This window comes from Sceloporus undulatus, chromosome 1 (assembly GCF_019175285.1).
Source record: "Sceloporus undulatus isolate JIND9_A2432 ecotype Alabama chromosome 1, SceUnd_v1.1, whole genome shotgun sequence".
Lineage (NCBI taxonomy): Eukaryota > Metazoa > Chordata > Lepidosauria > Squamata > Phrynosomatidae > Sceloporus > Sceloporus undulatus.
The window spans coordinates 70,611,019-70,635,928 of NC_056522.1; the positions used below are offsets into that span (position 1 = coordinate 70,611,019).

The window sequence follows — 24,910 nt, forward strand, 5'->3', positions numbered from 1 at the left end:
TGAACCCTTGGCATAGGGAGATTTTTAATACACACATCGCTGGCTTTCCCAGTTGACAGGTGAGAGGTATGTACGGAAGCCTTGTTATCTCTAATTACTGATCAGAAATAACAATAGGATTCTCTTCCCCCGACCCACACTTCCCAATTTGGAAGAGCATCAGTGGACAGACAAAATTCCTAATGTATTCTCTGATCAACATTAACCATAGAGATACCCTTTAGTTGTAGTATGTCCACTGCACATTTGCCCAAATGGAGGAAGGCACAAAGATGCAGTCAGTCCCTCAGTCAGGGAAGTTGAACTACACTTCCCTGGCTGAGTCAAGTCTGCATGAAGGGAAACATTCTAGACAAAATGTTTACCAGATGATGTCAGGGCAGAAATATACCCTCAAATGCCATCGAATCCTTAAAGAGGACAGTGGGGAGGGTATCTGGCTCACATTCCCAAATAAAACTTTACTTCTCAAATAATGCAGTGGCTTTTAGAAAGATATTTTTGCAACTGAAAGAACTGTACTGCAACGGTTGAAAGTACAAACATACTAAATATTAACAGGCTTTCCAGTCTTGTACTTGCTTCAGGTTCTTGAATATAAACCAACTAAGCAACAGAGAGCCAGTACTGAGACAAAAATGTTCTAACAGGAGTGTTAAAGGCCTCAAAGAACAATGCACAGATTTAGTAGATTATCACACCACTCTTAAAACATTGCTATTCCACTTTAACTGCTCTGCCTCATTGCATTTTGGGGTTTGTAGTTCAATGAGGCCTAAGAGCTCTCTGGCTGAATATTCTCAATGCCTAGATTTTTGTGGGTTTTTCGGGCTATGTGGCTATGTTTTAGAACATGCCCAATGGCCACATAGCCCGAAAAACCTGCAAAAAACTATGGATGCCGGCCATGAAAGTCTTCAACTTCACATTCCCAATGCCCCTTCCTAAACTACGAGTCCCAGAATGCAACAGGAGGTAGCCAGAGCAGTTAAAGTGAAATAGCAACATTTTAAGAGTGTAGTGTGATAATCTCCTTAGTTTGTTAGCATTTATAAAGTATATTTTTCTCTTGACCCAATATGTCGTTTCAATTCCATGCAATTGAATATGTACACTCTAGCCACCACAACCCATCACAGACATGGACTGTTCAGGTAGTGAATGCCAAAAGAAACAAAGGTAAGAAAAAATATTGTAATGGTGAACAGACTATGCACTATAGGTACCCCAACAGGTTGAAACAGGGCACAGTACTAAGTTGTAGCTGGCCCTACAACATCACATTTAAAAGAAACTTAAAGCCCTTCTAATAAGCAAATTCCACTTAAAGAAATGCCTCATTCTGATTCTATAGTCTGTTTGGGGTCATGAGATTTCCAAGTGTTTTAGGAAAGCCCATCTTCTTGGTCAATTATTTCTGTTTTGGTGGAGAAAACATCAGCTAGCATATGCTTAGGTATTTCAGACCCCCTGACTTTCAGTGTGTAGCAAGCATTCTCCACTTTGGCTAGACTCTGTTTCAATGTATATAGTTTTTTAGAAACTTCATAAGGTCCAGTGTTGCCTATGTAGGAAAAGCCATCATAAATATGCCGCAGAAACTGGCTCAACTCAAATGGTGTGTCTATATCACCATTACCAACACTGTTGATGCACATCCGCATCAGTTCTCCAGTAAGATCAGCCACTCCCAGGAGGTAATCCACAGCAGTCACTTTCAGATTCCAAGTGTGGTCTTGCTTATTGTTACAATCAGAAGATGGCTATAAACAAAACACATTAAAATACATTAAAACACAGCAAAACTGGAACTTCTTAAAGATAGTTCAGATACAACACTGATACAAATATTTTAGAAAGAAAATTATCTTGGAGCCAAACTAATTCATACATGACTAGGTTGACAAAAGTCTTCCAATATTTCTATGTAGGCAAACATTAATCACTGTTTATAAATAGATATGCATTTCTACCTTTTCTCCCTAGATGGTCTCCTAAGCCTTCAACAGTTGTGTGACATGCATACCTTCCTCTCTAGGCCAGGAAAAAGCATAAATCTTTTGTCTGTCATGCAGACAGAGGCACAGGAATCCTAACAGGAAAAAAATGTTGGCAACCCTATCACACACTTTCATTATTATTATTATTATTATTATTTATTGATTAAAATTAAAACTCGTAAAGTTATATCTGTATATTCACAAATACTATGTCATCTTGTGTCTTCCATATTTTCTATTTACATCTTGTTCTATGATGTCCAATTACAATTACAAATAACAGTAAAATACAGCAATGAAGTAAAATACTATAAAAGGTAGCTGTCAATACAAAAAACCCATTATCCCCCCTCCAACCAACAACCTATAATTCATAGAAATAATAACAATAATAAAATAGAATCAAATTAATTAAAACAAACAATTAAACAGTAAGTCTCCTATCCCCCAAGGGAACTACTTTTTAAAAAGCACTATAATATTGTATCCTAAACTTAAATGTCACTCCCAGGCCCGTTACAGACGGGCATAAAGTACGGACTGGGTCCGTACTAGGGTTAGAAAGGGGCTTCCCTTCCAGACGCCACAACCCTAATACAGTCCGAGTCCGTACAAAATGGCGGCACCCGTTCCACACAGGGGCCGCCATCTTGTCGTAGCAGATGCTTTGTGCCTGCACGTCACGCGGCGCATGACACCGCTAGTGTGCCACTGGCGCCTCACAGTGTCATTTTGGTGCTTCTTATTTGCAGTGGGGAGGAGCCGTGCGGTTTGGATGCTGGGGCTCCTCCGTGCTGCAACCGGCAGCAGCACGAGACCGCCCGTTTTGGGCGGTCTGTAACGCGCCCCAGTGACCTTTCATTCAGGCTTATATTCACTCAATATAAGGTACCTGCTTTAAAAAGCAGTTGTCATTATCTGCTTCACTGTGTCTACACACCTCCTGAAGTAACTCTTGTTCTCTGGTGTTTGCTGGACTGAAATAAATTGGTTTATCTGATTTTAAAAGTTCTATTTTTTCCACAGATTCTCAAGTGTGTACTCAGTACTATGAGATAAACTGAAGCAGGTATAGTGACAGCTCAGGGGAAGCAACTTGCTACTTACAGAGGTAAATGCAATGGCAAGCGGTTTCAGCAAATGAAACTTGCCAGTGCTAGGAAACTTTCCAATTCAGGGCCCCACTGAAAATGGGATTTTAATATGGTCAATAGCATCACTGATGTTGACAGCTATCACAATTTTGTTATTTTTAAATGATGGGAATTTCATAACAATATGAATATACAATATGAATACATAACAATATGTATATAAAACATTATGAATATGCAATATGACTACAGTACATAACAATATTTAGGCAAGTAGAGGGCACCTCCTGAAACCTCAACTCCACAAAAAATCCCCTTTGAAAGTTTGGGGAGGTTGGATGAATATAAAGTACAAATAGGAAGGACAAAAAAATCAAGTGTAGGTAATTTGCATGAGAGGAGCTTCTGCTCTACAAGTACTGTAGGGTCTCCCCAATTCAAATTCCCTCCTTCTCACGGAATGCCTTCTGCAAACCACCAGAAGAAATTATTCAGGGGCTGCAGTGAGGAGGTGGAAAGCCCCATTGTGTCCTATCCTATCTTTTGTATATAACCGTGCCTCTCTACTAAAAGCACTGCATCCTCATACACTACATCCCACTAATTTTCCTCCTTAAATTCTTTATGGAAGTATATATATTAAATCAATCAACCAGCCAAATCTCTCTCTCTCTCTTTCTCTCAAAAGGTTCTGGTTTCCTTCTTCTGTTTTTTTCAACCTGAGACTTTACTGTACTGAACCATAAATATCTGAAGTATTTCTTCATAAGGTATCTGGGTACACAAAAGTAAATTATCTGATTCTTGTCTATGAGTCATCTGTAACAGTGAAATTGGTGTGCTGCTTGTTCTAGTAGGTGTCCCTTGCCAACAGCTCAAATTGGACAAACATTATGATGAATGCTCAGAGTTATGAAAACATCAGCAACTTAACACATCAAGGGTGGAGATGACACAGATTGCTTATCTTATACCTATGGCTGAAATGAAGCTACACAGAGAGAGACATCTTGCAATGACTTCCCCAGGTTTCAAACTCAGATTTTTTAAAAATGTAAATCCTTTAATCCAAAAACTATAATCCATTTATCTTAATCATAGGTAAAATATGTGAAGGACTTGCAAGATCAGCTGGAATTTCCTTTGCAAATATGGAACTTGAAAGACTTTTCATGTGTATCTCTTTCAAGGCACTTTGAGAAGATAAAAATAAATGAAAGGACTGATAAACTGTAAAGACCTTCCCATGACAGCAACTTGCTGGATCAGGCCAAAATCCCATCTAGTCCAGCTTCCTGCTTCCCACAGTGGCCAACCAAATTCTTCTGAGAAGCTTGACAATACATATGAAGCCAACCCTTCCCACACTGTATAACTCTCAGCAGCTAGTATTCCAAAAGCATGCTAGCCATAAAGCTATCTTGGATTATCTCTACTGAGGCCTATCCTTGAAACTGATGCCCTTTTAAAGCCATCTATGCCTATGGCGATCCCATGAAAGCAAACAGTCTCAACTGTTTCAAGAACTGAAGAATTTTCTTTGGTCCAATCTCTACAATTAACTGTCCACATTCCAGTTTTCCATGTATGTAGGGTTATGTGAACTTCATGTTTAACAGATTAAATTTTCACTCCATGTTGATTGTCTGTATACATTTTCTTAATTTGTATAATAGGCAAAGGCTATATACAAAAATGAAGGATATCTCCTTAGTCTATTGAAAACCGTGTTTCGACTCAAACATTCGGTATCTTCCAGCTTTTGGTATTCCTGCAGGCAGTATCCATAATTTCCAATTATTTTTATCAGATATAAGAATCATATGGCCCTCCAGATGTTGCTGGACTGCAAGTCTCAAGAGCCTTGGGAGCACAGCTGATGATGAAGAGCACTGGAAGCTGCAGTTCAACTGCATTTGGAGGATCATATGCTTCCACCCATTAAAGAGAAGTACTGTAACATTTTAGATGCGCAATTCAAAATCACAAGCCAAAACCTGTATTTCTGCAGACTAATCACTGAATCATGGAACACTGGCTCATATGGTACACAGAGTGGTAAACTGGCGGATGTGTCGCATAAATATACTATTTATCTTTGCCCATTATTTAAAAAGCAAAATGAATGATTTTTCACATTTCTGTCTACTATTTTAGTAACAAACTAACATACACTTCACAAGAAACCAATGTGGTCACTTTCTAAAGCAATGGTACTTGATGGCTCAACTCTAAAAGTCACTATTCTCCTAAATGTGCTCCTAAACTGCACCAGCCATTTTCTTTTTTAAATCACTGGCAAAGATGAAGAGTATATTTATGCAATACGCCCATAACTGGATAAGTACACATCCTCTAGTTTATATCAATAAACATAAACATTCTCTCCATATTCACACAACAACCATTTCTTCAGAACAGCAAATGCAGTTGTTTTACATTCCACTCAGAAGAAAAGAAAGATGATCAGGAAAGAAAGATGATCACTCCTTTTCTGTCTCTGTGGACAACATTTCTATTCAACCAGTCCAGCAAGCCCGCAGTCTTGGTTTTATCTTTGATTCTTCTCTGTCGTGTATCCCTCAGATCTAGACCACAGCCAAGGCTTGTAGATTCTTTTTATACAATATTGCCAAAATCCGACCATATCTCTCTGCCTCTACTGCCAAGATCCTGGTCCATGCCCTAGTGATCTCACGACTCGATTACTGCAACATCCTCCTGGCTGGGCTTCCTCTCTCACACATCCGTCCTTTAATTTCTGTCCAGCATTCAGCTGCACACATTATCACATCCACCCACCGCTCTGACCACATCTCTCCTGTGTTGGCATCCCTTCACTGGCTCCCACTCCCGCATTCAGTATAAGCTCCTGCTGTCAACATTTAAAGCCCTCCATGGGCTGGCCCCTCCTTACTTATCAGACCTTATTTCCCCTCACCTTCCCACTAGGGCCCTCCGTTCTGGTAGTCAAGGTCTGCTGTCCCAGCCCAGGATTTCCTCTGCCCCATCTCAGATTTGCCCCTTTTCACTTGCTGCCCCTCACTCCTGGAACCTTCTTCCCCCACGAGCAAGAGCAATCACTTCTTTAACCAGCTTCAAAACGGAGCTGAAGACCATCCTGTTCAGAGAAGCGTTCCCAGGCATTGCATAATTCTCACTTGCTATTTGATGTTCTTTTGTTGTCTGTTTTATTCAATCATTTCCTGTATTGCTATGTATTTTATATGTATTATCTTACTAGACAGGCCCCTTCCCCACCACCATTCCCTTCTCCTTCTGTGTCGTGTCTTTTTAGATTGTAAGCCTGAGGGCAGGGAACCATCCAATTAAAAAGATTGTATGTACAGCGCTGTGTAAATTTACAGCGCTTTATAAATAAAGGTTAATAATAATAATAATAATAATAATAATAATAATAATAATAATAATAATTTTGACAACATACAAACTATTCAACATGTCAAGAGAAAACAATTATGGTCACTCAGGAAGCTACAGGAAGTTAACAAAGAGAAGCTACAATGAGTTCTAGGAGTCTTCCATTCAACAAAAAGATGACACTAAATTTCCACAACAAAACTCTCACAAGAGAATATACAATAGTGTTAAACACAATCATGATTAAATTATAGTTCACTAACATATTAAATATTTTTACTACCTTTGTTTCTTCCTCTTTATCTTCTTCTGTAAATACCAGCTGCCTATTGATCTCCTCTATGCTAACTAATGACCGGGTTTTGATAAAATACTGGAAAGAAACAGCTTCCACATATTCTTGAAGACCTGGTTGAATAGGGGGAAAAGTAAATCAAATAGTTTATCACTCTAGTTATTTACAGTAAAAGTCATAATGATTCATGTGATATGCAATGGCAGCTACAAAGAGCTATTCAATTTTAGAGCCAAAAATGGAAATATACAGATAAACAATTAATAAGCCAAATACTTCTGTGTTGAACTGCTGCTCCCATTATCCCACAGACTGGCTGTGAGCTACAGGGACTGGCGATGAACACAGTCACCAACCTGTTCCCACTGAACATGGACTTAGACAGCTTTCTGTCTGGTGCTTCAGTGGCTAGTTAAAACACAAACAGCCCAAAGTATTCTCAGCTGGCTGAAGGCAGTTTTGGTTGCATTTTTTCTGCTTATGTTTTTAGGATACTTTAATGATAGGAATTAGTATATTAAAACTTTTTACAACCATGATTCACACATTTAAAGAAGTATTTTTGGCTCTTCCTGTCTAATAAAACAGAAATGTTCTAATAAACTAAAATCATCTTGGAGGTGAAGAAGGTATGATCTATGGGATTTTAAGACCATAGTGCATGAAGCCGGTGAAAGAAAGGCAACAATACTGGCAAAAGAGCAGAGATCTAATGCATCAAAAAACACAGATAAGCTACTGTCTGCCTTTGGGCTCTTGACTATATAAAAGATTCCAACCTGTAGTTCCTAGATGAAAAACTTTGGCTACTGTATAATAAGCAAGATTAGGATTATTTCCTTTCTTTTCACAGGCCAATGTTTTATTTTCTTGGTATCATACAAGTAAGCATTCAAAACGTGAATGCTTACTCCCATTCAGATTGCCACCTCTATTCTCTGAACACATTTTTACCTTCAAAATGTGACTGGTTCATTGGCTAGATATCATGTTAGTGCAATTTTAGAGGAAGGTGGAGAAAGTGAAGCCCATGTATAGTCCCTAGACCTTACCTTTGTCACCCTGAACCATTTGTCAGTTCCCCAAACCCTACTAAAACTCCAAAAAAAATTAAAATTCAGTGCAATTTTTCATTAAAAAATCACATACAAAATCATACAGAAAGCCCCACAAACATGCAAACATACACAAAACCCCCCCACAACCCCCCCTTACTTCTAAACACCTCTGTTTTTATCACAGTATCTCTCAAAATGGTAACAGAAAGTAATATGACATCACTTTTGGTCACCATTTTGTGAGATTATGAAGAAAAACAGAGGTATTTTGGCATGCTGGAGTGGTTGCAATGCACAACAAGATCAGGAGGGAATTGGTCCCAGCCCCATGCAGTTGTCCACTCATTTTAGAATCATACTAACCATTCAAAATAGGAAGGATATTAACTGATTAAATAAAAATTGGTGTCCATATCCAAAATGCAACAATTCTGCTTCCACTAACAACCTCTGAAACGATGTTTTCCTCATTACAATCTAATATGCTTGACATGAAATACGTGCCTTCTAGAAGTCCTCCACAAAAAGCAGCTTGAAAATGACATTTAAACTGACCCAAGACCTTGACATAAGGTGTTTTTAATAAGCAGGTAAAAGGATGTTTAAATATATTTTATTGTGTCTTAATGGAAGGACATCCGCTACTTTCAGCAAATAATCCCCAAGGTGGAGAAAAAATCCATCCCATTTCACTATTTCATCCAACAATACCTTCCTCCTTCTCCTTTAAATCTTGGGTTGTCTCCAAGAAAAGAATTACTTAAGAATCATGCTGCCAGTAAAGGAATAGTTTATAAGGCTGCTTCTGAGTTCATTGTTTTCCCTGACTGAACACTGGGAAGCTCAATTAAAAATCCATAACTGCATTTGCTAGCACTTCCTCAGATATTTAGCCAGGCTGAAAAAACAGTAGAGAGATGCTGACATTTTGCCTTAGAATACCCAAAGAGCCTTCAAGTCAAAGAGTTTCATAGATAGTATAACTGCCAATAAGTTGTTTATCACATTTCATATGACACTATTCTATGATTCTGCTCTATGGCAAAGATCTAATGGTGCATACCCATTAGATTCCACTCTTTGCCACAGAACTGGCAAAATGAACACCCCTCCCTTCCACAGCCATATCTCAGTCATCCTAAAAATTTGCTCCAAAGACCTAAAGAAGGTTTTTGGTGCTGTAGACAGATGGAGCAGAAAGGGGGAAAAAACATTCAGATTCTGACACTGGCTACTCCATTTCGTCTTGGCCAACATTCATACTATAAAACATACAAAAATGTAGCATTCTTAACACATAAAACTATGTACTGTATTTTCTGGCATATAAGACTACTTTTTAACCCAGGAAAATCTTCTCAAAAGTCAGGGGTCGTCTTATACGCCGAGTTTCATCTTATAGGGTGGGTACTGAAACTTCCGAGCCAGACTGGAGAATCTGTGGGCTTTGTATACAATCCAGTCCAAGCAGGCTTTGTATACAACAAGTTTTCCTCCTAGGTACCTGCATGTCATAAGCATTTGAATTAAAATTATCATATTGAAATCAAATCTTATGTCTTTTTAATTTTTATTTGGTGTGCGTTGGAAGAGAGGTAGTCTTATACGGCGAGTATATCACAAACTCTATATTTTAACTGGAAAAGTTGGGAGTCGTCTTATATTCCCAGTCGTCTTATACGCCGGAAAATACGGGTACTCATTTTAGACAAAGATGATGAGAAGATTTCAATAAAAAAAAACCAAGAACATAAATTTTAAGTAACCTGTTATTAAAACTGGGAGGGTGTTCATTAGTCAACTCACATTAAGACATTTGCACAAGATGCTGGCCAGTTCATTCTTGAAAAGGTTCAGGAGTTAAGCATCCATAATCTTTTGGTGGAGTATGTTTTGCTGTTGAACTTCTCTTAATATTTCACATTTTCCCTTCCATCCTTAATTAAATGTTCCTTTTTAACAAGTAAATGCAGCACAATGCCTATAGTGTTTTGATGTGGGAAACCTACCTACATAAGTTCAAACTACTGCTCTGCCACAATGCTTACTAAAGGCCTATACAGACCAGCACTTTGTGACAGCCTGTGGGCAGTTAAGAAGCAGCATCCTCATGCTGGATGCCCTAACTCTGCCCCTAGGGCACAATTTTGACACGCGTCGGTCCACATAGCACGCGCCATCATGGTGCGACTCCGGTGCTGCATCTACATGATGCAGCACTGAAGGGGCATCATAAAGCCATGGCACCACGGCTATAGCGTCCCCTGGAGAGTGCAAAACGGAGCTGCTTTTTTCACTTTCCAGAGGGCAGATCAGGGCTGCGGCATGAGGTTGCCGCGGTCCTGATCCAGCCAGTTAGGGAGTGGCTCCAGACCACCCCTTTGGGGCTGTATGTATAGCCCATAAGTGACCTTAGGCAAATCATTTGCTCTCAGCCTAATACAGTCACAAGACTATTGTCACCTCAACACTGCTGTGAGCTTTTGGGGGAAATGACATGCTATTCATGTAACAATTCATGTGTCTCCTGGCCCCTAGCTATGATAAAAAGGATTCTTCCCTTCTTGATCAAAAGGTTAAAGGACTTGATGTTTCCTCCAAAACTAATTTTTGCTTCGTTTGAATAAAAATATAATACTAAAAGAGCAGGAATGTGATATTAGAACAGTTTCTTTATGAAACTGATCCATTTAAACAATCTAGTACAATAGGCCTGCATTTAAGTTAGTCAATCTTAAGAAGTTCAATAAGATGAAATAAATGTTACATATTAGTGTGCCACTAAGTCAACAGGCAACTATAAGGAGCATACTTTATGTTCCACCCCCGTGACATGGTCCATAAAAATAAACTCCTAAACTACAGGGAAAATTTGCATCCTTCTGCTAGCAGGCAAAGATTATTTTATTTGGGCAGAGATTCATCAATTAAACTGAGTTGCTTTTAAACTTCTATTATTGTTTGCTTATGTACAATACTCTACTCTGTGCAGTCCCAGTTCTTTTGTTGTTGATTTTCATTAACAAATGTCAAACATGTTTCTAAAACAGATAAAAGTCAATGAATATTTAAATTTAAAAAATTATTTATTAAATTAACTTTTAATTTATTAAGTTATATTAAATATCCTTTAAAATAATGTTCAAGTAAGCAATCTTACAGGAGGCTAAATCCAACATTCTGCTACTGTAACATTCTTAACTTCCTCCCCACCACACAACACCACACCACCCTCACAGTCCTGGATAGCACACTGATGTAGGGGGGAGTCTGAGCCCTGCAGAGCTAATTTTGGTGGTTCCGACAGAAACTATAGTGTGATGGGAGAGCCCCTTGCCCAACATTTTGTAGCTGCTTGGAGTCCAAATGGGCTGTAGTAGCAATGTGTTCCACCATCCAGCTACCCAAGAAAACTGAAGCATAAGGGGATGAAGCCAAAATGGTCAGAATCCCAATTTGGGAGAAACAAACTAGAAGTGATCAAGGAAAGGTCCTGTTCCCCTCTAATATAATGAAGAAAAAATGCACAACTATCTCAGAGGGGGAAAAACTACTAGATGGTAGAATATTATGTAAAATATTTTATGCAGAAAGCTTAAATAGTGATGGAATTACTTTTTTCAGGAGTCTTATCAGGAAACTGCATTTCTCCTTTTGGTGTCTTATCTCTGCTGCTATCTCTGCTCTCCAAAAGAGCAAATAGATGAACTTATTTAATTTTTCAGCTACATCCTGTTCCTGTGTTATTCAGCTTAGTTTTGACCAACAATCCAATCCACCTTCCCTTTTATGGTCTTATGAAGATATGTTATTTCCCCATGAGTCTTTTTTCTGTCACCTTACTAGTTTACTTCTGGCTAGTATTGCTGAATACTACATACCCAAGTTTGATGTAGTTATTTTGAAATTTTTATAGAAATCAGTATAAACTAGACAGCTACAAGCCAAAGATTGTTCACTTTCCACCTTCTATGCTTTCATAATACAATCTCTCTTCTGCTTTACTTTCCCCCTTTCAGAATCCTAGACTGAGCCATTCTCTCTTCCACACATTTTTTCTAGAGATATGCTCTAGAGTTCCCTTTTCGAATCTACTCCGCTCTTGGCTAAGGTCAGAACACCCCAACCAGTCATTGCAGTCCTTCTCATTTTCCAGCTTCTCAGTAACAAGAAGGCAAAAATTGTGGTTCATGCCTTGATCACTTCATGTCTAGAGAGAACATCCTTTGCATGTGATACATGGGTCATAACCTGCAGCTCAAAGTTTTTGGGCTCCCTACATGACCCCCTTTTCTTCACCACTTTATTTGGCATACACAGCTTCTGTACTTTTAACAGATACAGGAAATGCAATGTTATTATTTTATTATTATTAATGTTCAACAGTATAGCTTTCCCAGAAATGGGTATGCCACCACGCCAGGATCTATTGCAAGCTGCATCTGCCCCCCGCCCCCAGCCCCCAAGCTGAAAGCAGCTGGTTGAGTAATTTCCATTGCTTTCTCAATGAAGTGTGAATTCAAAGATATAGCCGTGTTAGTCTGCAGAATCAGTATGTAGACAGAGAGATCTTGTAGCACCTTTGAGACTAACTGAAAGAAAGATGTTCACAGCAGGAAATTTCGTATGTACTTAAGTCTATTTCCTCATATTCATCTGGATCTTTGTTCTTTCAATAAGTGATCAGAACTTACACAGGGATGCCCTCTCCTGCTTGCGCTACCAATGGGGGAAAGTGGGTGGAAAATGTTAGAGCGGAAAGCACATCCTGTGGATGCCTGACAAGCCAGACCACAGAAGGCTGGATTAGGTCTAGGGCCAGAGGTTCCCTTCCTCTGTTCAAGGAAATATATCTCCTATATACACCATAAATTAAGAAACAGATTTCTATGTTACAAGTGTTTCAACTTCAAAAGTAGTAACAAAGAACAGTATTCTAAACAATGTATAGGAGTAGTACTGTGTTCTTGTTTTTTAATAGTTATTTCAGTATCTCTTTGTTTAGTTATTTAATCATCCCCTGGGACAATCTGTACTGTTAAGCAACAAGTAGAAAACACGCATGATTTTTGTTCTTGTTCGGTTATTAGTACTATGCTCAGTATTTGAGCTCAAACAAGTATCCTTTAGGGAAATGTTCAGCATGCCATTAGCGCTATTCTTAATGAGGGAAAGCATGAAATTTCTTTAGTGCTCTGCCAGGATTGTCTTATCTTTAAGTCAAAAGAACAACGGCTTGGAGTTACCCCAAAAAAAGCATTTCACAACTACAAATGGCAAACAAAATTCCCAAGAACCATACTTGTAGCACTTCTATTTATAGCTATACACTTATTATACTAAACACATGTACATTCCCAACAGGTTTGTTTGTTTTTAAATAATGGAGCAACTACTGTAACTCCATAAAAGAAAAATCCTTTTCCGTGGAAGCCTGATTTGGTTCCCTTTGAACTCTTTTTAAAGAGGTATGGAGGGGAAAGGGAGACACCAATATTTCATGGCTGGCCAGTGTACAGTATTTTTAGGAAGTCTGAAATTACTCCTACTATTTCTGAGACATAAATCAAGGGTGTTTTTTTTTTAACTCAATAGACAAATTGTGCTTGGCTTGAGAGTATCTATGAATTTATGTTTTTACTACACTGGCTGCAATGATTAAGGAAATGAACATGATACTTTTGAGACAAACATCATACACTTAATAATATGAAAAGTGAGTGCTTCAATTCTTGTAATGCACAGTGCTCTCACTGTATACTATTATCCGACACAAGCAAATAATGACATTTAGTGGTTTTATGAAACAGATTCTGGGGAATTAACCCTTAGATGTCAGTAACTGCTCTGATATCATCTGTTTATTTAACATCAGTCACATTTATCTCCCTTCCTTCTGAATTTCTTTTTCATAACATATCGAGTTTTATTCAGTTTGTGTACAGCGACTGGTGTGGTGACAGAATTATCATGATGCTATAAGTCTCCTACAGTATCTAGCTGAAGAGCTCTTCTGGCTACAAATAAACTTTTAAGTCCCAAGTTTTCTTATTAAGAGATTTCTTATTACATAACTGTGATAAAGTCTTGAAGTTAAAATCTCTCACACCTGAACTGACTTGAAAACTACAAAGGAAATAACCTCCAAGGTTGTCACATTTGCTTGGATCATTTTGTCAGCTTCTTAGATGCTGACATGGGGCTTGGAAATAGTCAAATAACCATATGATCTTCATTCTCTGAAGATGCCAGCCAGATGCAGGTGGCAGGAATAAATTCTTCTAGAACATGGCCACCTAGCACAAAAAACTCACAAAAAACTAACCATATGACAATTTTTAATCATCCCAGCTGATGAAAACCTGTTGAGAGAAATTAGTCATGCTTGTGGTAGAAAAAGTGAGTGTGAAGTTTTGAGTAGTATATGTAATCATTATAGTGACACTATCCAGCTCTACCTTTCTATTTTCACCAACAAAGTTGCAACAATCTCAACACTTTATTGCACCTGACCAGGATGACCTACCGTTTTTATTCTTTTTTACCTCTGGATATTGATAGAAAATTTGTCACGTTTAGGCAATCTACAAATATAAGAATACAATCCCCCACCAGAAATCTCAATAATGGATGTGCAATATATGTGTGCACACATTCAGAGTTTTTCACTCATTTGATTTTCACAAATCCCCAAACTTGAACAGGTGAGTGTTGCTGAGTTATCTGGAAGGTTCACATAAATCTTGTATACATGGAAGTTCCTCTTTTGAGGCAAGTCCATGTTGGCAATCACCAATACAAAGAATGTGTTTTAAACACCAGTTTCAAACTAAACAGAAAATGTTCTAACTGAAACTTCTAAAATCTTAGTTTTGTACAATAAAGTTACTCACTTAAACACTGTAAAAGAGAAAATAATATCAAAGACTGGTGTCCAAATGATGTCTACATAACAATCATTTTAAGAAATAAGATCATATTAAATATCTGAACTGCATCTGATTGAGATTTTGCTTGCTTTTTTTAAATACAAACCTGGAGAGATGGCTCTGTGGTACTGATACATATCTTCTCCCATCAATTCTTGTGCTACTTGCTTTATCTTCTGTCTCACAGTATCTAATTTGGCCTCAGATTCCATTAGTATTTCTTCTCCATTGGGAGCACTGTGATCACAGAATGCAAGCAAAATTATAGTTTGAACATCAAAGCAGCAAAGTTAGTAAAGAATTTATGAATGAACTATTCTGTGTTCAATTATTTTTTAAAAATAAAAACTGACAGCATCAATCTTTAAAATTCATTCTTCTAAGCTATTTGAACCTAAAAGCACCTCTACATATAGAACCAACTCTTCCTAAAGAAGTAGACAACTTAGAGAACATGTTGTGGGACAATACAAATTACCTATCCCTTTGCACTTTTTATTTACCACTTAATATTTGCTATTAGAGCCCTTCAAGTGTTAAAAATGTTCCCAAATGAAGTTTATGCATATGAATTTGAAAAGAAGAATACAATACAGGGGATTCCAAGCAGTTCAAAACAGCTGGTAAGTAAATAACAGTAAAATATACTCAGCAAAATCAGCTGTGTTGTTTTACAGGAGAGGATTTAATAGCTCTATTATTAAAATATAAGGAGGGAAATATGGAGACAATATAGAAAAATCTCACAGATATTCACACAAGCTTTTATTTGTCTAGATTTCTCAACACTATCATCTGGGCAGCTACATCACCAGCTGCAACTTCTAGGGCATCAATGTAACTACTGATTATACAATAATCACCACATTGTCTAACAGTGCTTGCAAGCTAGACTGGAGTGCACTACTCTTAACTTTGTCAGCAACTACAGCTGCTCTTCCTTCTCACAGCAGCACTGCTGACAGAAAACATGATGGCAGCAAATAAGGAAAGCATTTTATGCGAAGACTAGTATTTTGACAATATGCAATTAACCAGTTTTTCAACATGCATGAACTTGTGCATTTTTCCTTAAAAGGTCATAAACTTCCCAAAGATGGGCACAATATAATGCTTCTCACTTTGTCATATCACAGCTAACTGTGGCTGAAACAGGCAGGAAGCAAGAATCACAAAAAACAGCTGATCACATCCCCATGCAGTGCTATCTGTCAGCACGACGGGAGCAAAGTCTTTTGAGGGCCAGAGCAGACAGGCAGGAAAGATTATCCTGGCTCCTTTTTGCTCCAGCCCAGATTTGGGCTGCATTGGAGGCATGCATCATTTGAACACACACCTCTAAACTGGCTGGAAGCCACATCTTTTGGCCCATCTGTTCTGGGCCTGAGAGACTTTTCTTTTACCTTGGTATTTTTCCTTTATAAGGAACTTCTGAACAGTGCAGGCTCGTGGCCTACTATCCCATTTCCCAAGTGCTTCAAGATTTGTGATAGGGACAATTCTGCCATGTAAATGAATTTTCCTATGAACTATCTTATAATGCGTGTTCCTAAAATTAGTAGTCTAATAAAAAGCAAAAGTGTACTTCCTGAATCATTGGGAGGTCAATTTGCAATCTGAGGCACTCTAAAGCAGCTCCATGCTGGCTGTGATACCAAGCCAGACTTCTCCTCCTTCCCATCTTTGCACAGGTTCTGGGAAGGGCAGAAATGCCAGCCAATAGAATCAAAGCTATCGGCTAGCAGGCAGGACCTAAGGAAAACTACCAAAGTTACACTCAGGTCTGGTGCTTGGGTATTTAATTACCATAGTACTTCAGGAGTTTCACTGCTCTCACTCCTACATATTTCTTGTATGTATTTTCTTGCTTGTATGCAATTCTAACCTTTTTTCTAAGGTGCTTTGGCATGGCGTCCAGACTGCATTAGGGAGAAGATGTATCTGAAAACTTGGTAGATCCAATGAATACTGGAGAGGGTCCTCTTCTGGGACTGTAGGAGTGCAGCTACGGTAATGCCCTAGTGGGAAAGCATTCACTCCTCCACACATCCAAGTGACAGGGAAGACTACGAAGTGGTATCTGGCCATTTGGAATCCCATAGGTGTCACTACTGGCATCGCCAATAGGTTCTGGGCACAGTCTCATCAATGGTTTAGGTGAGTTGGCTAATTCCTGAACCTAGACCCATGAAAGTGCCAACCTATTATGCAGCTGTAATCAATAAAGCTGTGGCCTTATTTTTTCCACTAATATATCCTGGTGATTTGCATTCATCAGTGAAGCAAGAATTGCACAATGAAGTCAGCTTATGCAAAGTTGTTTGCTGGTTTAAATATAGCAAGTAAATGTCATATTCTATATGATAAAATGCAGAAACAAAACATACACCTATAGTTAGGCAATACAAAATGGAGTTCCAGTAACTTTTAATAGTTGTATAACAGTGGAAAATTTGGTTTCATCCCTACCCAACAAGGGATGCCTTCTCTACACAAAACTCCTTATTTTATGCCAAGAATGAAAATAAAAGGTAACACTACCTTCCAATGCATATGGCTGCCCTGTGAGAAAGTAGTAAAATCAATGATCACCCACCTAGTAATCCTATGCAGTAAGAATATGGTCCTTTTGCTTTCAATAGTTATGTCACGACTAAGTTTCACAAGCCTCTCATATTTATCGTGTCTTGTGTCAAGCTCCACCTGAAATGCTAAAAGAAAGTAATAAGCACAAATGTTAAATAATACACAAAAGAATATCACAGAGAACTTTCATTAAGTCAGATCCCAACAAACCAGCAAGTCAGGCAATATTTTGAAGTGGAACAATATTTAAAATACTTGGAATTTTACTTCAGAAATACTTTAAAATACTTGGGATAAATACAAAACTATTTTTCACACAGGTGTTCCAAAGAAAACTTGATTTGTTCTGTGCTGAGTCCTAATTCTTGTGTTTAACAGAGCAATCTAAGTTGCCATCTTTGATTGATCTGACTCATCACTCTCAGAAACTTAAGTAAACAATGACAGGGCCAAATGCATACCAATGTTTCCTTCCTTCATGTAGTTATTCAGTTATAAAAGTGACACCTCCCTCACCCCCATGCGAATCTAGCAATAAAGGGAGACAGTCTGAAGTTAAGTTTACAAGCACACAGTACATTTTACAGTTTCCACAAGTGCTGAAATATCCACAGACCATTTCCATCACAGCCCATGCAACTCCATACATGAGAAGAACTGGAGAAATTTCAGCAAGTTACCATATAAGAATCAACCCTCAGGCCTCTCAATAGGTACTTACATTTGAAGGCCATGATCACAGCTGAGGAAGAATTAAGCTTATCTTTTTCTTCTCTACGATGACCGTGAGGAAAATTGTCGTGCTTCCTTTTTCTAAAACCACCTGTTCCTATAAAGTTGAAAGGAATCCTGTGAGAATTAAATATTTATTTCTTATTTATTTATTTATTATTTACGGTATTTATACCCCACTCTAAAGGCTCTCAGAGCAGCTTACAATTATTATTATTTTGAATTAGACGGTTCCCTGCCCTCAGGCTTACAATCTAAAAAGACATGACACAAAAAGAGAAGGGAATGGTGGTGGGGAAGGGGATCAGGTCCAGCAGCTCTTCTCTCCCTCTGAGGCCTGGACCAAGGCAGAGGCACTGGAGGGAGGGCTCTGGCCCAATGGCGTTGGGCCTGCCCTTTCACTCCCTCCCAGGCTGGAAGATGACAAGGAGGGAGGGCTCTTCTTCTTCACATCCTTCTGAAAGAACTAGAAGTCCAGAAATGTTGACACTTCTGACCTAAAGGTAAGATTTTGGTATTATGCTGCACTTCTGAGACACTTTCATCAACTCCATAACCTACTGTAAGAGTCTGGTGCAGTAAGGAAATGGCGTCCTGCCAGATGCTTGTGGACCATATCTTCCACTATCCCTGTCCACTGACCATGCTAAATGGATCTGGTTAGAATCAGGTCCAAAGATATCTGGATTCTCCACTCTGACCACATGTGAAGGGCCATGTGTTACCTTTCTTCACTCTCCTCTCTAGCTCAAAGCAGAAGATGATAGGGATCATTTTGCCAACTGAAGACAGGTTAGGTCTGAGAAACATTATTGCTCATCTCCAGCTTCAAGAGAAAGGAAATGTCATCCAACTACAATACATGTCCACCAGTGAGAAACAAGCACATTTGTGAACCACTCTCAAAAGTAATGGTCTTTATTATTTCAAGTGTTTCACTATTATACTTATGGCTAAATATTGCATTATCATTTTAGAAAGGAAAAAAAGCTTCCCTCAGTTCCTTTTTTAAATTTTCTGTTTGCATTAAATGTTGAATTCAGGCCACTAGTCTGAAAAAGGTGGGTCTAGTGGTGTTCTTAGTACATTATCATCATAAACAATTGGTCTGAGTACCCAACAAGCCAGTTTACACAGCTATAGAGAGGGTCAACACTAAATAGATATAAAGTTTTGTTCTAGTTATCTATTTAGTTTAGAATAAATGGAGGAATGTTTCACCTGAATATTATCAAATGTCTGTCACTCAGAAGTTCCATTAATTTATGGTGTCACTTATATAAAATGGCAAAATTGTGGTTTGCTTTTTGGAATGTTTTTTGTGTGAGAGTATTTTCAAGCGGTGGATTGTTGAATCCATGGCAGAATCTGGGGATATGGAGGGTCAACTGTACTCTATAATCCCCAGTGCCAGTAGCGTAGTATTATTTTCCTTCCATAAAAAAAAAACAACCCACAGAAACCTTACTGTGAAGGCAGCCATGCTGCTGTTTTTATTTTCAACAAGCAAACACATAGATCAGTATTGTAACAGTACGTTAGAGACTGAACAACTACCCAACACAAATAAACATTCTAAAGCAACAGAGCAATGCAGAAGATTACAGAAAGCTTTGCTGCTCCTAAACTACTTAGTAAGAAGAAACACACACTTCGGTTCTTTAAGAAAATGTATCATGAAGGCTCTAAACCATATTAATACTTTTGAGTCCTAATTTTGGGGGAAAGACAGAACAAAAATAATAGTAACAATGGTGGGATACAGACCGCCCAAAAAGGGTGGTCTATCCATGGCTTGTTTTGCTGAGCAAGGGAGCTGCAGTGGACAAACCGCGTGGCTCCCTCGCGCAGCAAAAAGAACCCTTCTTGCAGCGCATTTGTGACGCCGCAGTGCGCCAATGGTGCACTTGCGGCGTCACAATGACGCCGGGACGTGCAGATGCTTTAGTCACCAGAAGTCAAAAACAACTTGAAGGTCCACAACAACAACAGATCCAGACCAGCAGTTCCCAAACTTTGGTCCTCCAAGGGTTTGGGACTTCAACTCCCAGAAGCCCCAGCCAGGTTGGCCAACTGTCATGAATTCTGGGAGCTGAAGTCCCAAAAACATGTGGAGGCCCAAATTTTGAGAAGCATTGATGCAGACTGTATAGCAGTACCAAGGCTGTAAAACATTATTGTTTGACATCCATTTTAAATGCTGTTGCAGTTCCATCCTCTGGAACAATAAGATTTGTAGTTTCACAAGGGATTTCTCTTTCTCTGCCAAAGAGTGCTGGCTCCTCACCAAACTACAAATCCCATCATTCTGTAGGAGGGAGCCGTGGCTCAAACTGCCTTACTTCCACAGTGTAATTCAAAGACATAGCCATGGTAGTCTGTGGACTCAGTACGTAGAGATCTTGTAGCACCTTTGCGACTCATTGATGTTTATCACACTATGCTCTTAAAGAGGTACTATTCCAGTGTGACTCCTCTAGCAGCCTCCTGTTGCATGCTGGGATTGGCAGTTTTAAGGAGCTGAACTTCTCTGCCTGAGAATTCTAAATATCCCTCCTTAAAACTGCCAATCCCAGCATGCAACAGGAGGTAGCTAGAGGAGTCACACTGGAATAGTACCTCTTTAAGAGCTCGTCTGATAAACACCACTGAAAGACACTGGCACAACTACATGCTGCAAGCGTTCGAAGTCACACTGGCTTCTTCCACAGTGTATAAGTGCCGTTGCTGTTGTGAGCCTTCGAGGAAGTCCCAAACCCTTGGAGGGCCAAAGTTTGGGAACTGCTGGTCTAGATGGACCCTCATACAAAACTCTGTTGTTGTTGTTGTTGTGTGCCTTCAAGTTGTTTCCGACTTCTGGCGACCCCAAAGCAAAGCTGTCATGGGGTTTTCTTGGCAAGGTCTGTTCAGAAGGGGTTTGCCATGGCCTTCCCCTGAGGCTGAGAGAGTGCGACTTGCCCCAGGACACCTGGGCGGCATCCACACTGGAGCAATAACCCAGTTAGGCAGCGCTTTAACACTATCTGGCTCTTTGCTATGGAATTCTGGGAGTTGGAGTTTGTTGTGATTTTCACAACAAACTCCAACTCCCAGAATTCCATAGCAAAGAGCCAGACAAAGAGTTAAAGCGCTGCCAAACCGGGTTATTGCTCCAGTGTGGATGCAGCCTCAGTGGGTTTCATGGCAGAGCTGGGAGTGGAACCCACCCCTCCCTCCGAGTCCTACCCTCCCCCGCTCCCTTCAGCTAAGGGCCGCCACCTTCTTTGCCGCTCATGGCGCCCTTCAGGCTCACAGTCCGGGAGAAGGAAGAGGAGGCTCCGCCCCTCGCCGCCCCTGCGACCACCGCGCGCCGCAGAATCCCCGCACCGCCTCCGTCGCCTCGGCTCCAAACTGGACACCACACTTGTGTCAGGACCCTCCCTCCCTCCCTCCCTCCCCCCTCTCTCTCTCGCTCCCCTTATTTATGTGTCCTTCGCAAATGCCTGCCTGAAAAAAGAGTGAAATTTTGAGACGCTGTCCTTCGCCGTGACACACGAGGCAGTCCCTTGCGTTGTCAGCTGCTATTCAGGGTTTTTTCCCCTCTATGGAAAGAGAGGAGAAAAAAAAGAAAAGCAAAACTCCGCCGAAACAGGCATCAAAGTAGTAAGCTATAACCTAGGAGTTGTATCGCACGTCTCTAAGAGGCCCCTCCTCAGAAGAGGGCATTGTGGGAAATGGAGTTTTTAAGGGCGTTGGGGGAAGCTGAGAAAGACTGGACTTCCAGGCAGAGATAGGAGAGTGATTAGGAGAAGGCGAATGGGTTTAGATGAGCTTTTACACAAAAAATGTAACTGGGGGGAGGTTACATTTATGGTGGAAGGGATAAATGTGAGTATAACATTTGTTTGAATATAAAGTTTATTTAAATGTAAGTTATGTTACCATAATAATAAGTATAATAATTATATAGCAAATATACAATAATTAATATATAAAAGATATCTATATATTAATGTATATCATAATGTATATAATATTATATATTAAAATATATATTAAAATATAATATATATTAAACCTATAATGTTCATATTATTATTATTGTATAAATATTATATAACTATTATAACTATTATAATTATTATTCCTTACCCGCCTCCCCCCATGGATCGAGGAAGAGAACAACAACAGTATGCCAAATATAAATTAAAACATAAAAAACAACATGCCGACACTAAAAGTTTTATCAGAAATGAATGAAGCTGGAAAATGCCACCCTTTACTGTATTTCATTTCTCCCATCCCATATGCTGAGCTATGGAGAGAAGGGAACAGCTGCATTAATATTTGAAAATCACATTTTTTTTCATTCATCCCACCAAAAAACCTTCCTACATTGATAACCTATATAACTATAAGGCCCTTCTGTCTGCCTCACCACTTTCTCAGGCTCATTCGGAGGGACAAGGGAGAGAGCCTTCTCAGTGGCTACTCCCAGATTCTGGAACTCCCTCCCCAAAGAGGCCAGGATGGCCCTGTCCTTGCTGTCCTTCCAGCAGCAAGTTGAAGCACCTTTATCTTTTTAAATTGCATTTTATTTTTTTAAAGAGTGATGCATGTTAATACTGTCCCAGTTTAATTCTATTTTAATGTTCACTTTTTAATATTTTTAATTGTATTGTTCTTTTAATTTGTAAGCCACTTTAATGTCGCAATTTTGCGATAGATTAATAAAGCATAATAATAATAAAAAATATAACTACTACTACTACTACTAAAGTAATTTTAACAAATTAATTTCTCTCACTGCCCAACCTTTCCCTATAGTAAGCAGCAGGAAGAAAGAGACTTGTTATACATTAATATAATTCCTTTCACACTTCAAATTACAGCATTTTGATACCACTTCAACCACCACAGTTCCATCTCATGGAATCTTGTACCACGTTTCAAATGAGTCCCCCCCCCCCCATGAGCTTTTTTCATTGTCTAGCATTTACACCCATATGTAGAAATTAGAAATACCATGGAATAGATTGTCCTGACTTTGGTATTCCATCATACGTTTTTACATCTTGCATTTAAAGTTCTTATTTGTTTGGCTGTTTTGTTTTAATTAAAATGTTTCTATCCCACCCTCTGTCTAAAGATATCAGGGTCACGTACAACAAGACCAATTGTGTGTGTGGGTGTGTGTGTGGGGGTGTGTGTGTGTAGCAAACCTAACATTTTACAGATTAACACTGAGCCATATGTAGCCAGGCAACATCACAGTGTAGTGAAGATGGCAACAGTTATTAATTAGAAAGAACATACAAGCTAGAAAACGGTGTAGCATTTTGCTTTTGCCTGATTCTACAGGAAAGGACAAAGTTCCAACCTCCCCTCTTGTTTAATCTCCTCTGAGTTAACTGAGTGTAAACTACTTCTGCACTTTTAACTCAGGCCCTATACAGACCAGAAGAAAGTGCCGGCCTGTGGGTGGAGTCAGGGCGCAGCATTCTCACGCTGGACACCCTAACTCTGCCCCCAAGACGCCATTTTGGCATGCGCTGGTCTACATGGCATGCACCATCATGGTGCACCTCCGGCACTGTATACACATGATGCAGCGCTGAAGGGGTGTCATAAAGCTGTGCTGCCGCTGCTATGGCACCCCTTAGAGGGCACAAAAAAGAGCTGCAAAAAGCAGGTCCTTTTTGCACTCTCCAGAGGCTGGATCAGGGCCGCCGCATGAGGTTGCGGCGGCCCTGATCCAGCCAGGAAAGGGGTGGCTACATGCCGCCCTTTAGGGGCAATCTGTATAGCTCCTCGGTTTTCAGTAATTGAACTAAGCTGAGGACAAAGGGGAAATGTGGGAGGAGAAGAGAGAAACTGGAATATTTTTAAAGCAGTCAAAAAAGGAAAAAGAGAGAGGACAGAATATTAATTGGGATTGTCACTGCCAAATCATGACAGTTGGAAGATATGAAATGGTAAAAAAAAAGAATAAGACAGATTAAAATACTTTAAAAAACAAAATACCAGTTAAAATACTTTAAAACAACTTGAAGCAATGCACATATATGGATCTGTATAAAACCAGTCAGGTTCCCAAAGCTTTTGTAAACAACCATGCTTTCACTTGGTGCTGAAATGACAGCAACCTAGGAACCAGTTGGGCTCTAAGGATCTTATCTAGTTTCTTCATAGCTGCTCTGAAAAAAAGTTTACTTCTGAAGTGATTTAAGCTTTTGGACACCCTTACTATTTTGTGAGACACTGTCTCCAGAATCAGGTCTGTTTGTGTTAGTACAGAAAGGGGCACAGTATATATTTATATACAAAAACCTACTACCCAGTGAAACTAGTCCCTCCTCAGATAAAAACAATTAGGGTGGCAGAGGGTAATTGCATATCACAAAACTACTGGATATCGGGGACAGATACCTTTTCCTCACAGTAGCTGTAGTTTTGCCCATAATCAAGCTACAAATGGTTGTTGCTAACATAAAAATCCTTCACTGAATATTAATGGAGAGTGTAAGATGCTCCGTTTATATAACTATCACAGGCATCTATTGTGCCCTCACATATGACAAAAAGAACACTTCTCCTCCATGATCATTTTGAAGCTGTGCTTCTGTCTATAAACATTTTGCTGTGTACGTTTTTTGCCTCTCTGGGGATAAAAAAACCAATTTACACTATAGCCTGCTATAATGAGAATACTGTGAACTGACTGTACCTTCACTGCAAACCCATCTCCTTTCTAAGAGGTCTGTTTTTAGCTTTTTCATTCCTTCTCTGGAGAAAAACTGTGAGCAAATAATATTTATTTTATTGGGACAAAATGTTGCATATTTTATTTACGGCA

General features: G+C 39.3%; 1 protein-coding gene across 1 annotated transcript; it reads right to left on the reverse strand.

Annotated features, from left to right (window-relative positions):
• Window positions 1-914: 914 nt before the first annotated feature.
• On the reverse strand, window positions 915-21,504 carry TSNAX (translin associated factor X). The gene is made up of 6 exons (XM_042446498.1): window positions 21,334-21,504; window positions 18,065-18,172; window positions 17,354-17,468; window positions 14,864-14,994; window positions 6,759-6,883; window positions 915-1,763 (listed from the first exon to the last, which is right to left on the reverse strand). The coding sequence occupies exons 1-6, from the start codon at window positions 21,347-21,349 to the stop codon at window positions 1,386-1,388; spliced, it is 873 nt and encodes a 290-aa protein (XP_042302432.1). The 5' UTR covers window positions 21,350-21,504; the 3' UTR covers window positions 915-1,385.
• Window positions 21,505-24,910: the final 3,406 nt, after the last annotated feature.

What these genes read in the sequence shown, in the direction of transcription:
- TSNAX (XM_042446498.1), bottom strand. An exon ending in TTACTGCATAGGATTACTAG is followed by an intron (nt 14,995 to 17,353) that starts GTGGGTGATCAT and finishes CTGTGATCACAG; the next exon opens with TGCTCCCAATGGAGAAGAAA. An exon ending in CCACAGAGCCATCTCTCCAG is followed by an intron (nt 6,884 to 14,863) that starts GTTTGTATTTAA and finishes CTATTCAACCAG; the next exon opens with GTCTTCAAGAATATGTGGAA.